General features: G+C 40.0%; 1 protein-coding gene across 5 annotated transcripts in view; it reads left to right on the top strand.

Moving 5' to 3' along the window:
- Positions 1 to 13,402, top strand: part of PEX1 (peroxisomal biogenesis factor 1) — a 66,423-nt gene that overhangs the window by 29,869 nt on the left and 23,152 nt on the right. For all 5 annotated transcript variants that reach the window (XM_043588845.1, XM_043588846.1, XM_043588843.1 and 2 more), the window contains exons 14-17: positions 1,711 to 1,900; positions 2,105 to 2,271; positions 3,704 to 3,838; positions 12,818 to 12,882. In XM_043588845.1, the coding sequence (XP_043444780.1) occupies positions 1,711 to 1,900; positions 2,105 to 2,271; positions 3,704 to 3,838; positions 12,818 to 12,882 (557 nt within the window). The remainder of the gene's footprint in view (positions 1 to 1,710; positions 1,901 to 2,104; positions 2,272 to 3,703; positions 3,839 to 12,817; positions 12,883 to 13,402) is intronic.

The raw sequence follows: 13,402 nt of genomic DNA, 5'->3' as shown, positions 1-13,402 counted from the left end.
CCACTATGATTTTAGCACTCATTTCAAATGTGTGGGTTTTTCCCTCACACCACCAAGCAATTCTCAGACACCAGATGGGTGTGCTACAATTCAACTCAATTCTGACACCATCTAGTCAAGATATCATCAGATTCCACAGGTTAAGTAAGAGCTGAGTCCTCTAAGACTGCTCTCCACTTCCAATGCCAATTGGAAGTCTAGCTTGTTACCTTTGCTTCTGACCAGCTGGCTATAAATCAGAGATTCCCACAACCCACTCCTTGGCTTTGATTGATTTGCTAGAGTAGCTCATAGAACTCAGGAAACTAGTTTACTCAGTAGATTACTGGTTTATTACAGAGGCTATTAAAGGATACAAATCAATAGCCAGATGAAGAGATGCATAGGGTGAGGTTCTATTCTCACAAAGTTGCTTCTCTCCTTGTGAAGTTTAGGGCCTGGCATGGTGGCTTAGGTTTTTGTGGAGGTTTCATTACATAGGCACAATTGATTAAATCTTTGGCCGTTTGCAGTTAATTCAACCTCCAGTCCTGGAGGTTTCCCCTTCCTGGAACCAAAAGGTGGGACTGCAAGTTTCAACCCTCTATTTATGGTTGATTCCCTGGCCACCAGCCCCCCATCCTTAGGTGCTTTCTGAAAATCACCTCATTAACATAAACTCTGGTGTGTTGTGAATATCAAGACACTTTTATCACTCTTATCACTTAGGAAATTCTAAGGGTTTTAGGATATCTGTGCTAGAAACAGGACAAAGACCAAATATATGTTTCTTATTATGAATCACAATATCACAAGCACATATGGTCCATCGTCCCCTTTGGAGACTTCTGTTCATGATGGTTTTAGAGGCAGGGAGCTCAAAGAAGAATGTTCTAGGACTGACAAACACATTTTAACCTCCTCTTTAAATTTTATTTTAAATGTTTGTTTATTTTAGAGAGAGAGAGTACGAGCAGCAGGGGGCAGAGAGAGGGTGGGGGGGGAGAAACAGAATCGGAAGCAGGATCCAGTCTCTGAGCTGTCAGCACAGAGCCCGACGTGGGGCTTGAACCCATGAACCTTGAGATCATGACCTGAGCCGAAGTCGGACGCTTATCCAACTGAGCCACCCAGGCGCCCCTTAACCTCCCCCTTTAAAATTTTTATCCTAAATATTCAGGCCCTGTGCTAATTAACTGTTATTGAAAAAAGAAAGTGTTATACCTATTATTAAGCATAACACAATGGTAGTGGGATTGGTCATTGAATATCATTTTAGAAGTGAGTTTTATAGGAACAACAACAAAAGCCACTCTTGAACCAAATGTTACTAAAAAGGCTTCTTACTGGAGAAAGAAATAGCAATCGTTTATCAATGTGATTTTTTTTTTGCAACTTTATTGAGGTATATTTGAAGACAACCAACTCAGTATTTAAAGTGTACAATTTGATCAGTTTTAACATGTATATACATTATATATTGTATATACACCACTTAATATGTATAGACCATAAAACCATCACCACAGTTAAGGTAGCAAACATTGCCATCACTCTCAAAAGTTTCCTGGTGCCCCTTTGCAATTCCCGCCCCCCCCCCCCTCAATCTGCAGACAACCACTAGTCTGCTTTCTGTCACCATAGATTATTCAACCTGATTTTTTCAAAATATATGTACTAAAATTTACATTTGAGTAAAATTAGAAATCAAATTTTGTGTTTTTTCTTTAGGAGCAAAGATGTGAAATGCTACATAATGTAATAAAAAATAAACTGGGCTCTGATGTAAACAAGTTCACTAATCTTGACCTGCATTGTATAGCTAAACGAACTGAAGGGTTTGTGGCTAGAGATTTTACAATGCTTGTGGATCGAGCCATACATTTTCATCTCTCTCACCAGAGCATATCCACCAGAGAAGGTATGTGTTCTTATTCAAACCAAAATCTGAAATTGTTCCGTTGCAGAGGAATGTTAACATCCATTAATGTAAGTATTAAATATATTCTATTTTAGTATATAAGCAGTTTAGTAGAAAATCGACATCTCCATCTAAGATGATAGCATATTTTGAAGATTCATACACAGATTGTGACTACCAAAAGTTGTGTTTATTTTTAAACAGAATTAGTTTTAACAACATTGGACTTCCAAAAGGCTCTCCAAGGATTTCTTCCTGCATCTCTGCGAAATGTCAACTTGCATAAACCTAGGGACCTGGGCTGGGATAAAATTGGTGGATTACATGAAGTTCGGCAGATACTCATGGATACTATCCAGTTACCAGCCAAGGTAACTTTAAAAAAAAAAGAAAAAAGAAAAAAAAAAATCAAGTATCCCAGAAGAATTACTGAATGGCTTTATGTGTTGACTTGCCTACTCTCAGTTTGATTAAAGAAAACTTTATTGAGTTATCAAATAAATGCCAGCACTATTTTTGGCACTCTAATGGATTTTTTAAAGTATTTGATAAAGTCCTTGTCTGTAAGAAACTTAGAAAGCTGGGATGATATTTACAGTAAATATATTTTGATGTGAATTTCACAATTCTTGTGTTTTGCTTGAATCATTCAGATTGTACTAAAGCAAGATGAACTGTCAGCTGGGATTTGAACAAAAATGGGTAGAAATAAGCTGAAAGAGTCATCTAGGTCCACAGAACTGATGGAGTAAGCCAGATTTCCAGACTCTGGGTGTCAGTCCTGGAAAGATAGAGTTAGCAGGCAGCATAGACCAAGCAGGTGGCAGGATAAAGGGGGCAGAGGTAAATTGTTCAGAATCTAGGTGGTAGTGCATTTGAACCACAAACCTGAGAAACGAGTATTATTGCATGAGATCAGGGATCCATGCAGAGAGATAAAGATATGGGTGAGTAAGGACCTCAGTTATATGTAACTAGATGGCAAGTCCTGGAAGTGTGGCCAGTGGGGCCTGGGACACATTGAGTGCAGCCCAGGACTGCAGGTTGAAGCCTGTCAGAGAGAATGCAGGTGTGGAATAACTTGCCAGGAGGATCATGATGCCAAATGCTGAGTCTGGGCATTGGACACCAGATGCGCAGAGACTCTCTGCATGATGGCTGACTCTGGGGCCTCTTCAGATCAGAATGGAGGTAGAGACGGGGTTAGACTTTTGTCAGCAGGTGGAACTCAACAGGCATTCCTCACAGAGGAATCCAGGATATTGCTGACAGTAGCCTGATGCCTGGCTCGCCTGTTGACACAGTCTTCTTGCTCTTTGGTAATTTAGAAGCGGTCAGTCGCTTGCTCAGCATGGAGACTCTTGGGAGAGCTTACTGTTATCATTACACATACTTCTCTATTATTTTTCTTTCTTTGATGGAGTATATTTGAATATGCATAGTTATCATAACTTGCCCTGTGAACCATACAAGGGAAAGGCAATCTACTTGTTAAAAGATTGTTTTTATTTTCTTAATGTACTTTTTATAATATTTTTAAAAGCCAGGAAAAAAACACAAAGAAGTTCTGATGCAGTTGTGCCCACTTTATGTAGAGTGTATTCCATGGTCCAGTTGGTAAAAAATCTGTGGTAATTCCTTTGAACTTATGTACTGAGTAGGAATTTTATTTTCTGTCCTTATCCTGTTAATAAAGGTGGCAGTTACTAACAAGCTGAATACTTTTTCTCTGTACATTGACTTGGGCTGCTCCTTAGTTATTTTTTTAGACTTAGCTCTTGATCATAGTTCTATATTTTTCAGTACCCAGAACTATTTGCAAACTTGCCCATACGACAAAGAACGGGAGTACTGCTGTATGGTCCTCCTGGGACAGGAAAAACCTTACTAGCTGGAGTAGTTGCACGAGAGAGTGGAATGAATTTTATTAGTATCAAGGTATGTTTTGCATTTATCTTTTCTTCTTTTTTCTATCGAGGTAGATTTACATAACAAAGTTACATGGTGTGTAATGCAATTACAGTGCTATGTAACCACCACATCTCTCTCACTTCAAAACGTTTTCATCCTGTTCCCTGTCCCCTGAGCCTCTGACAGCCACTAATCTGCTTTCTGTCTATGGATTTTCCTGTTCTGGACATTTCATGTAAAAGGAGTCATGCAGCATGTCGTGTTTTGTCACCGGCTTCTTTTACTTAGCATGTTTTCAAGGTTTATCCAAGTGGTACTGTGTGTCAGTACTTCAGTTCTTTTTAAAACTGAGTGATAATTCATGGTGTGGGTATGTGAGTTTTTTATCCATTCATCATTGGGGGGTATTTGGGTTATTTCCACCTTTGGGCTCTTAGGAATAATGTTGCTGTAAACACTTGTGTACACATTTCTCTGTGGACATAGGTTTTCATTTCTCTTGAGTGTGTACCTAGCAGCGTAGTTGCTGGGGCATGTGCTAATTCTGTGTGTGACTTTCTGAGGAACTGCCAGACTGTTTTTCCTAGTGACTGCATCATTTTCTATCCCCACTGGCAATGATGAGTGTACCTATTTCTCCATATCTTTGCCAACATCATTTATGTTTCTGGATTGTAGGTTAGTCTCATATTTGGAAAACGAATATCAGCTATCCATCTGTTAGTGAAAGCTGTGTGGGAAATTGGATAATGAGCCACTTCTTTTTTGTAGAGCTTATGATAGTCTTAAGGTAAACAATTATAAAATAGAATTATAAGTTCTTTAATATATAAATATATAAAATTTTATAAATATAATAAACTAGAATTATAAATTATATTAATATATATAAATATAATAAGACATTATAAAATAGAATTATGTATAAATACTCAGATAAAAAAATCAAACTGTACCTGAAGGGAGGAGAAAACCTAGAAGACTAGGGGCTGGAGACCACATTGAGACAGGAAGCTGGGTTTTTATAGCTCTGTTCCTTGTTGGCTGTATTTCATCCTCACGTGGGCCACACTGTGCCTGAGTTTTCTCCAAAGGTGCATGTAGTAATTAAGGGACACAGTAGCATACAGCTTTGGGTAGTGCCTCAGGCTGCCACAGATGTGTCATTATGGTCTGAGGTCCAATATATTATTTGTACTGTTTCAGCAACCCCACAATATTAGTTTACCAAAGAGTGATTAGATTTCAAAGGAAAGGAATCATATTATATTGTAGCTTTATTCATAACTGATTGAGAAATCTGCAGTTGGGTTGTGCCTACCCTCTTTTTTTTTAATGTTTATTTTTTTTTTTTTTCCTGAAATTTATTGACAAATTGGTTTCCATACAACACCCAGTGCTCATCCCAAAAGGTGCCCTCCTCAATACCCATCACCCACCCTCTCCTCCCTCCCACCCCCCATCAACCCTCAGTTTGTTCTCAGTTTTTAACAGTCTCTTATGCTTTGGCTCTCTCCCATTCTAACCTCTTTTTTTTTTTTTTTTTCCTTCCCCTCCCCCATGGGTTCCTGTTAAGTTTCTCAGGATCCACATAAGAGTGAGACCATATGGTATCTGTCTTTCTCTGTATGGCTTATTTCACTTAGCATCACACTCTCCAGTTCCATCCACGTTGCTACAAAAGGCCATATTTCATTTTTTCTCATTGCCATGTAATATTCCATTGTGTATATAAACCACAATTTCTTTATCCATTCATCAGTTGATGGACATTTAGGCTCTTTCCATAATTTGGCTATTGTTGAGAGTGCTGCTATGAACATTGGGGTACAAGTGGCCCTATGCATCAGTGCTCCTGTATCCCTTGGATAAATTCCTAGCAGTGCTATTGCTGGGTCATAGGGTAGGTCTATTTTTAATTTTCTGAGGAACCTCCACACTGCTTTCCAGAGCGGCTGCACCAATTTGCATTCCCACCAACAGTGCAAGAGGGTTCCCGTTTCTCCACATCCTCTCCAGCATCTATAGTCTCCTGATTTGTTCATTTTGGCCACTCTGACTGGCGTGAGGTGATACCTGAGTGTGGTTTTGATTTGTATTTCCCTGATAAGGAGCGACGCTGAACATCTTTTCATGTGCCTGTTGGCCATCCGGATGTCTTCTTTAGAGAAGTGTCTATTCATGTTTTCTGCCCATTTCTTCACTGGGTTATTTGTTTTTCGGGTGTGGAGTTTGGTGAGCTCTTTATAGATTTTGGATACTAGCCCTTTGTCCGATATGTCATTTGCGAATATCTTTTCCCATTCCGTTGGTTGCCTTTTAGTTTTGTTGGTTGTTTCCTTTGCTGTGCAGAAGCTTTTTATCTTCATAAGGTCCCAGTAATTCACTTTTGCTTTTAATTCCCTTGCCTTTGGGGATGTGTCGAGTAAGAGATTGCTACGGCTGAGGTCAGAGAGGTCTTTTCCTGCTTTCTCCTCTAAGGTTTTGATGGTTTCCTGTCTCACATTTAGGTCCTTTATCCATTTTGAGTTTATTTTTGTGAATGGTGTGAGAAAGTGGTCTAGTTTCAACCTTCTGCATGTTGCTGTCCAGTTCTCCCAGCACCATTTGTTAAAGAGGCTGTCTTTTTTCCATTGGATGTTCTTTCCTGCTTTGTCAAAGATGAGTTGGCCATACGTTTGTGGGTCTAGTTCTGGGGTTTCTATTCTATTCCATTGGTCTATGTGTCTGTTTTGGTGCCAATACCATGCTGTCTTGATGATGACAGCTTTGTAGTAGAGGCTAAAGTCTGGGATTGTGATGCCTCCTGCTTTGGTCTTCTTCTTCAAAATTCCTTTGGCTATTCGGGGCCTTTTGTGGTTCCATATGAATTTTAGGATTGCTTGTTCTAGTTTCGAGAAGAATGCTGGTGCAATTTTGATTGGGATTGCATTGAATGTGTAGATAGCTTTGGGTAGTATTGACATTTTGACAATATTTATTTTTCCAATCCATGAGCAGGGAATGTCTTTCCATTTCTTTAAATCTTCTTCAATTTCCTTCAGAAGCTTTCTATAGTTTTCAGCATACAGATCCTTTACATCTTTGGTTAGATTTATTCCTAGGTATTTTATGCTTCTTGGTGCAATTGTGAATGGGATCAGTTTCTTTATTTGTCTTTCTGTTGCTTCATTGTTAGTGTATAAGAATGCAACTGATTTCTGTACATTGATTTTGTATCCTGCAACTTTGCTGAATTCCTGTATCAGTTCTAGCAGACTTTTGGTGGAGTCTATCGGATTTTCCATGTATAATATCATGTCATCTGCAAAAAGCGAAAGCTTGACTTCATCTTTGCCAATTTTGATGCCTTTGATTTCCTTTTGTTGTCTGATTGCTGATGCTAGAACTTCCAGCACTATGTTAAACAGCAGCGGTGAGAGTGGGCATCCTTGTCGTGTTCCTGATCTCAGGGAAAAAGCTTTCAGTTTTTCCCCGTTGAGGATGATGTTAGCTGTGGGCTTTTCATAAATGGCTTTTATGATCTTTAAGTATGTTCCTTCTATCCCGACTTTCTCAAGGGTTTTTATTAAGAAAGGGTGCTGGATTTTGTCGAAGGCCTTTTCTGCATCGATTGACAGGATCATATGGTTCTTCTCTCTTTTTTTGTTAATGTGATGTATCACGTTGATTGATTTGCGAATGTTGAACCAGCCCTGCATCCCAGGAATGAATCCCACTTGATCATGGTGAATAATTCTTTTTATATGCCGTTGAATTCGATTTGCTAGTATCTTATTGAGAATTTTTGCATCCATATTCATCAGGGATATTGGCCTGTAGTTCTCTTTTTTTACTGGGTCTCTGTCTGGTTTAGGAATCAAAGTAATACTGGCTTCATAGAATGAGTCTGGAAGTTTTCCTTCCCTTTCTATTTCTTGGAATAGCTTGAGAAGGATAGGTATTATCTCTGCTTTAAACGTCTGGTAGAACTCCCCTGGGAAGCCATCTGGTCCTGGACTCTTATTTGTTGGGAGATTTTTGATAACCGATTCAATTTCTTCGCTGGTTATGGGTCTGTTCAAGCTTTCTATTTCCTCCTGATTGAGTTTTGGAAGCGTGTGGGTGTTCAGGAATTCGTCCATTTCTTCCAGGTTGTCCAATTTGTTGGCATATAAGTTTTCATAGTATTCCCTGATAATTGTTTGTATCTCTGAGGGATTGGTTGTAATCATTCCATTTTCATTCATGATTTTATCTATTTGGGTCATCTCCCTTTTCTTTTTGAGAAGCCTGGCTAGAGGTTTGTCAATTTTGTTTATTTTTTCAAAAAACCAACTCTTGGTTTCGTTGATCTGCTCTACAGTTTTTTTAGTTTCTATATTGTTTATTTCTGCTCTGATCTTTATTATTTCTCTTCTTCTGCTGGGCTTAGGCTGCCTTTGCTGTTCTGCTTCTAGTTCCTTTAGGTGTGCTGTTAGATTTTGTATTTGGGATTTTTCTTGTTTCTTGAGATAGGCCTGGATTGCAATGTATTTTCCTCTCAGGACTGCCTTTGCTGCGTCCCAAAGCGTTTGGATTGTTGTATTTTCATTTTCGTTTGTTTCCATATATTTTTTAATTTCTTCTCTAATTGCCTGGTTGACCCACTCATTCGTTAGTAGGGTGTTCTTTAACCTCCATGCTTTTGGAGGTTTTCCAGACTTTTTCCTGTGGTTGATTTCAAGCTTCATGGCATTGTGGTCTGAAAGTAAGCATGGTATAATTTCAATTCTTGTAAACTTATGAAGGGCTGTTTTGTGACCCAGTATATGATCTATCTTGGAGAATGTTCCATGTGCACTCGAGAAGAAAGTATATTCTGTTGCTTTGGGATGCAGAGTTCTAAATATATCTGTCAAGTCCATCTCATCCAATGTCTCATTCAGGGCCCTTGTTTCTTTATTGACCGTGTGTCTAGATGATCTATCCATTTCTGTAAGTGGTGTATTAAAGTCCCCTGCAATTACCACATTCTTATCAATAAGGTTGCTTATGTTTATGAGTAATTGTTTTATATATTTGGGGGCTCCGGTATTCGGTGCATAGACATTGATAATTGTTAGCTCTTCCTGATGGATAGACCCTGTAACTATTATATAATGTCCTTCTTCATCTCTTGTTACAGCCTTTAATTTAAAGTCTAGTTTGTCTGATATAAGTATGGCTACTCCAGCTTTCTTTTGGCTTCCAGTCGCATGATAAATAGTTCTCCATCCCCTCACTCTCAATCTAAAGGTGTCCTCAGGTCTAAAATGAGTCTCTTGTAGACAGCAAATAGATGGGTCTTGTTTTTTTATCCATTCTGATACCCTATGTCTTTTGGTTGGCGCATTTAATCCATTTACATTCAGTGTTATTATAGAAAGATACGGGTTTAGAGTCATTGTGATGTCTGTATGTTTTATGCTTATAGTGATGTCTCTGGGACTTTGTCTCACAGGGTCCCCCTTAGGATCTCTTGTAGGGCTGGTTTAGTGGTGACAAATTCCTTCAGTTTTTGTTTGTTTGGGAAGACCTTTATCTCTCCTTCTATTCTAAATGACAGACTTGCTGGATAAAGGATTCTTGGCTGCATATTTTTTCTGTCTAGCACCCTGAAAATCTCTTGCCAATTCTTTCTGGCCTGCCAAGTTTCAAAAGAGAGATCAGTCACGAGTCTTATAGGTCTCCCTTTATATGTGAGGGCACGTTTACCCCTTGCTGCTTTCAGAATTTTCTCTTTATCCTTGTATTTTGCCAGTTTCACTATGATATGTCGTGCAGAAGATCGATTCAAGTTACGTCTGAAGGGAGTTCTCTGTGCCTCTTGGATTTCAATGCCTTTTTCCTTCCCCAGTTCAGGGAAGTTCTCAGCTATGATTTCTTCAAGTACCCCTTCAGCACCTTTCCCTCTCTCTTCCTCCTCTGGGATACCAATTATGCGTATATTATTTCTTTTTAGTGTATCACTTAATTCTCTAATTTTCCCCTCATACTCCTGGATTTTTTTATCTCTCTTTTTCTCAGCTTCCTCTTTTTCCATAACTTTATCTTCTAGTTCACCTATTCTCTCCTCTGCCTCTTCAAGCCGAGCTGTGGTGGTTTCCATTTTGTTATGCATTTCGTTTAAAGCGTTTTTCAGCTCCTCGTGACTGTTCCTTAGTCCCTTGATCTCTGTAGCAAGAGATTCTCTGCTGTCCTGTATACTGTTTTCAAGCCCAGCGATTAATTTTATGACTATTATTCTAAATTCACTTTCTGTTATATTATTTAAATCCTTTTTGATCAGCTCATTAGCTGTTGTTATTTCCTGGAGATTCTTCTGAGGGGAGTTCTTCCGCTTGGTCATTTTGGATAGTCCCTGGCGTGGTGAGGACCTGCAGGGCACTTCCCCTGTGCTGTGGTGTATAACTGGAGTTGGTGGGCGGGGCCGCAGTCAGACCTGATGTCTGCCCCCAGCCCACCGCTGGGGCCACAGTCAGACTGGTGTGTGCCTTCTCTTCCCCTCTCCTAGGGGCGGGATTCACTGTGGGGTGGTGTGGCTCGTCTGGGCTACTTGCACCCTGCCAGGCTTGTGATGCTGGGGATCTGGCGTATTAGCTGGGGTGGGTAGGCAAGGTGCTCGGGGGCAGGAGGGGCAGGCTTAGATCGCTTCTCCTTAGGTGATCCACTTCAGGAGGGGCCCTGTGGCAGCGGGAGGGAGTCAGATCCGCTGCCGGAGGTTTGGCTCCGCAGAAGCGCAGAGTTGGGTGTTTGCGCGGAGCGAGCAAGTTCCCTGGCAGGAACCGGTTCCCTTTGGGATTTCGGCTGGGGGATGGGCGGGGGAAATGGCGCTGGCGAGCGCCTTTGTTCCCCACCAAACTGAGCTCTGTTGTCAGGGGGCTCAGCAGCTCTCCCTCCCTTTGTCCTCCAGCCTTCCCGCTTTCCGAGCAGAGCTGTTAATTTCTGACCTCCCAGACGCTAAGTCGCGCTTGCTGTCGGAACACAGTCCGCCCGGCCCCTCCGCTTTTGCAAGCCCGACTCGGGGGCTCTGCTTGGCCGGCGAGCCGCCCCTCCGCCCCGGCTCCCTCCCGCCAGTCCGTGGAGCGCGCACCGCCTCGCCGCCCTTCCTACCCTCTTCCGTGGGCCTCTCGTCTGCGTTTGGCTCCGGCGACTCTGTTCTGCTAATCCTCTGGCGGTTTTCTGGGTTATTTAGGCAGGTGTAGATGGAATCTAAGTGATCAGCAGGACGTGCGGTGAGCCCAGCATCCTCCTAAGCCGCCATCTTGCCGCCACTCACTTAATGTTTATTTTTGAGAGAGAGAGAGACAGCAGGAGGAGGGGGCGAGGCAGAGAGAGAAGGAGACACAGAATTCGAAGCAGGCTCCAGGCTCCTACCTGTCAGCACAGAGCCCGATGCTGGGCTAGAACCCACGAACCATGAGACCACGACCTGAGTTGGAGTCGGATGCTTAACTGAGCCACCCAGGCGCCCCAGGCTGACCCTCTTTTTAATCACATGATTTTTTTTTTTTTTTTTTTTTTTGTGATAGGATTACATGGCTACTGGCTACCCTGGCAATAATGGAGAAACACTGTAACTAAAATATCCCTACCTTCTTTTTCTGGATTCTGGAATAACTGTGATTATACATACTCCTCTTTTCTGCTTATGACTAAACTGTAGTTTCACTGTTAAAAAAATAATATTCAAGATGAAAGATATTGTTGTATTTCAGATTGTTCCATTAGGGAGGACATTTTATCCCTTTTAGTAAACCTTCAAATCACAGTTCGGGATGAATTCTCAATGGAAAGTTTTCAGTGAAGAGAATTCTCTCTGGGTGGGTAGGAGTAGATCCTAGGAGACATGCATCAAAGACCGGGGCCATCCCTGACACCAGTATGTTGCCTTGTTACTAATATTTTGCCTGGCTTCTTGTTCCATCCTCTTTGACTCTTGATTGACTAGGAAATCTAATTAAATGCTAGTATATTAATAGATATCTAGCTGGCTTAATATTAGAAAGTCCTTATTGTGGTCACATATCCTGATCAGTATTTGGTCTTTTGAGGTAATGATTTTTCACTGGAGATCACGTTAGAGCCTATTTAGTTTTTTAAAAGATCCCAATTTAAGCAAAGTTTATCCTCATTATTAATTTTGTTAAATGGAGTAGTTTTGAAAGTTTTTCAGTTGACTTAGAAAAGATGATCTCTTCTGCACCTCTGTACAAATAAACTGGTTTCAGTAATTGAAGATGATTAAAATAATTCATGTCTCATTACATATTTTTTGTAGTCTCCAAAAATTTGAGATAGATGGAACATTTTCCCTTTTTAAACCATTTGTTACTAAACAAATAATTATTCAGTATTTATGCAACACTGTTTTTGGCACTGGGGATTCAGTAGTGAACAAACCCACCTTTTTGGAACATACATTTTACTGGCAGAGAGAAACAAGAAACAGACACATTCACTATATAATGTATTATCAGATGGGAGAAGGTTCTATGCAGGAAGACAAGCAGGATAAGATGGGGTCATCACACAGGGCCTTTCTGGGGCTGTGGCCTTCTGTAGAGAGCTACGCCATGAGATGGCTAGACAGAGGAGACACAAAGTGTGGAACTTGTGATGGGATATTTATTCTAGCCACACAATTTTTGAAATGTATTTAAGAGACATCTGTTTAATCATATTAAAATAATTTCCCATGAGGGTCCCCTAGGTGGCTCAGTCGGTTAAGCATCCGACTTCAGCTGAGGTCATGATCTCGCATTCGTGGGTTCAAGCCCTGTGTCAGGCTCTGTGCTGACAGCTCAGAGCCTAGAGCCTGCTTCAGATTCTGTCTCCCTCTCTCTTTGCCCCTTGCCCGTTCACACTCTCTCTCTCTCAAAAATAAACATTTAAAAAAATAAAAATAAATTTTCCCATTAGTGCATTTGGACTAAGTCCTAAACAAAAATTATATTTTGTTTTCAAATAACTTTATCTCAGGTCTAATTTAATTTTATCTCCTAGGGGCCAGAGTTACTGAGCAAATACATTGGAGCAAGTGAACAAGCTGTTCGGGATATTTTTATTAGGTTGGTTCCCTCTGAATATTTTTTAAGTAATGGACACTATCATTTTTCAGTGCTTTTTGGTATTCACTTGTTTATTTTAGAGAACTGATGTTTAAAACTTTAATTTATGTGGATTAATAAGCTAGAGAATTCTCCAAATATCACTTAAAATATAACATCTTTGATATTAAATTCTGGAAGTTAGTATTATATTTACAATAGAAATATTCCTAAAATGCTATCTCAAAGGAATCTCAGAGTAGATTTTTATAGGAAACACATAATTACTCCAATTTAATTAAGTTGGCCAAATGCAATGTTAATTTATAAAAGAGATAAAATTATTATGGCATTTATATAAAAGTACAGAAGCTAATATTTAAGGATTAAAGTAAGATTTTTAAATGCAAAAACTACTGTTTTATCCCAAAATTTCATTATAAAATATGATCTGTAGTTAGGAGAATATAATGTCCTTATATTTTATGACTTTTTAAAATATTTATTTTAAGATAAGTCTCAAACCATGAGATGATGACCT

Source organism: Prionailurus bengalensis, chromosome A2 (genome assembly GCF_016509475.1).
Source record: "Prionailurus bengalensis isolate Pbe53 chromosome A2, Fcat_Pben_1.1_paternal_pri, whole genome shotgun sequence".
NCBI classification, from domain to species: Eukaryota; Metazoa; Chordata; class Mammalia; order Carnivora; family Felidae; genus Prionailurus; species Prionailurus bengalensis.
The sequence above is the reverse complement of the archived record's forward strand: the minus strand, read 5'-3'. Positions and strand labels throughout refer to the sequence as shown.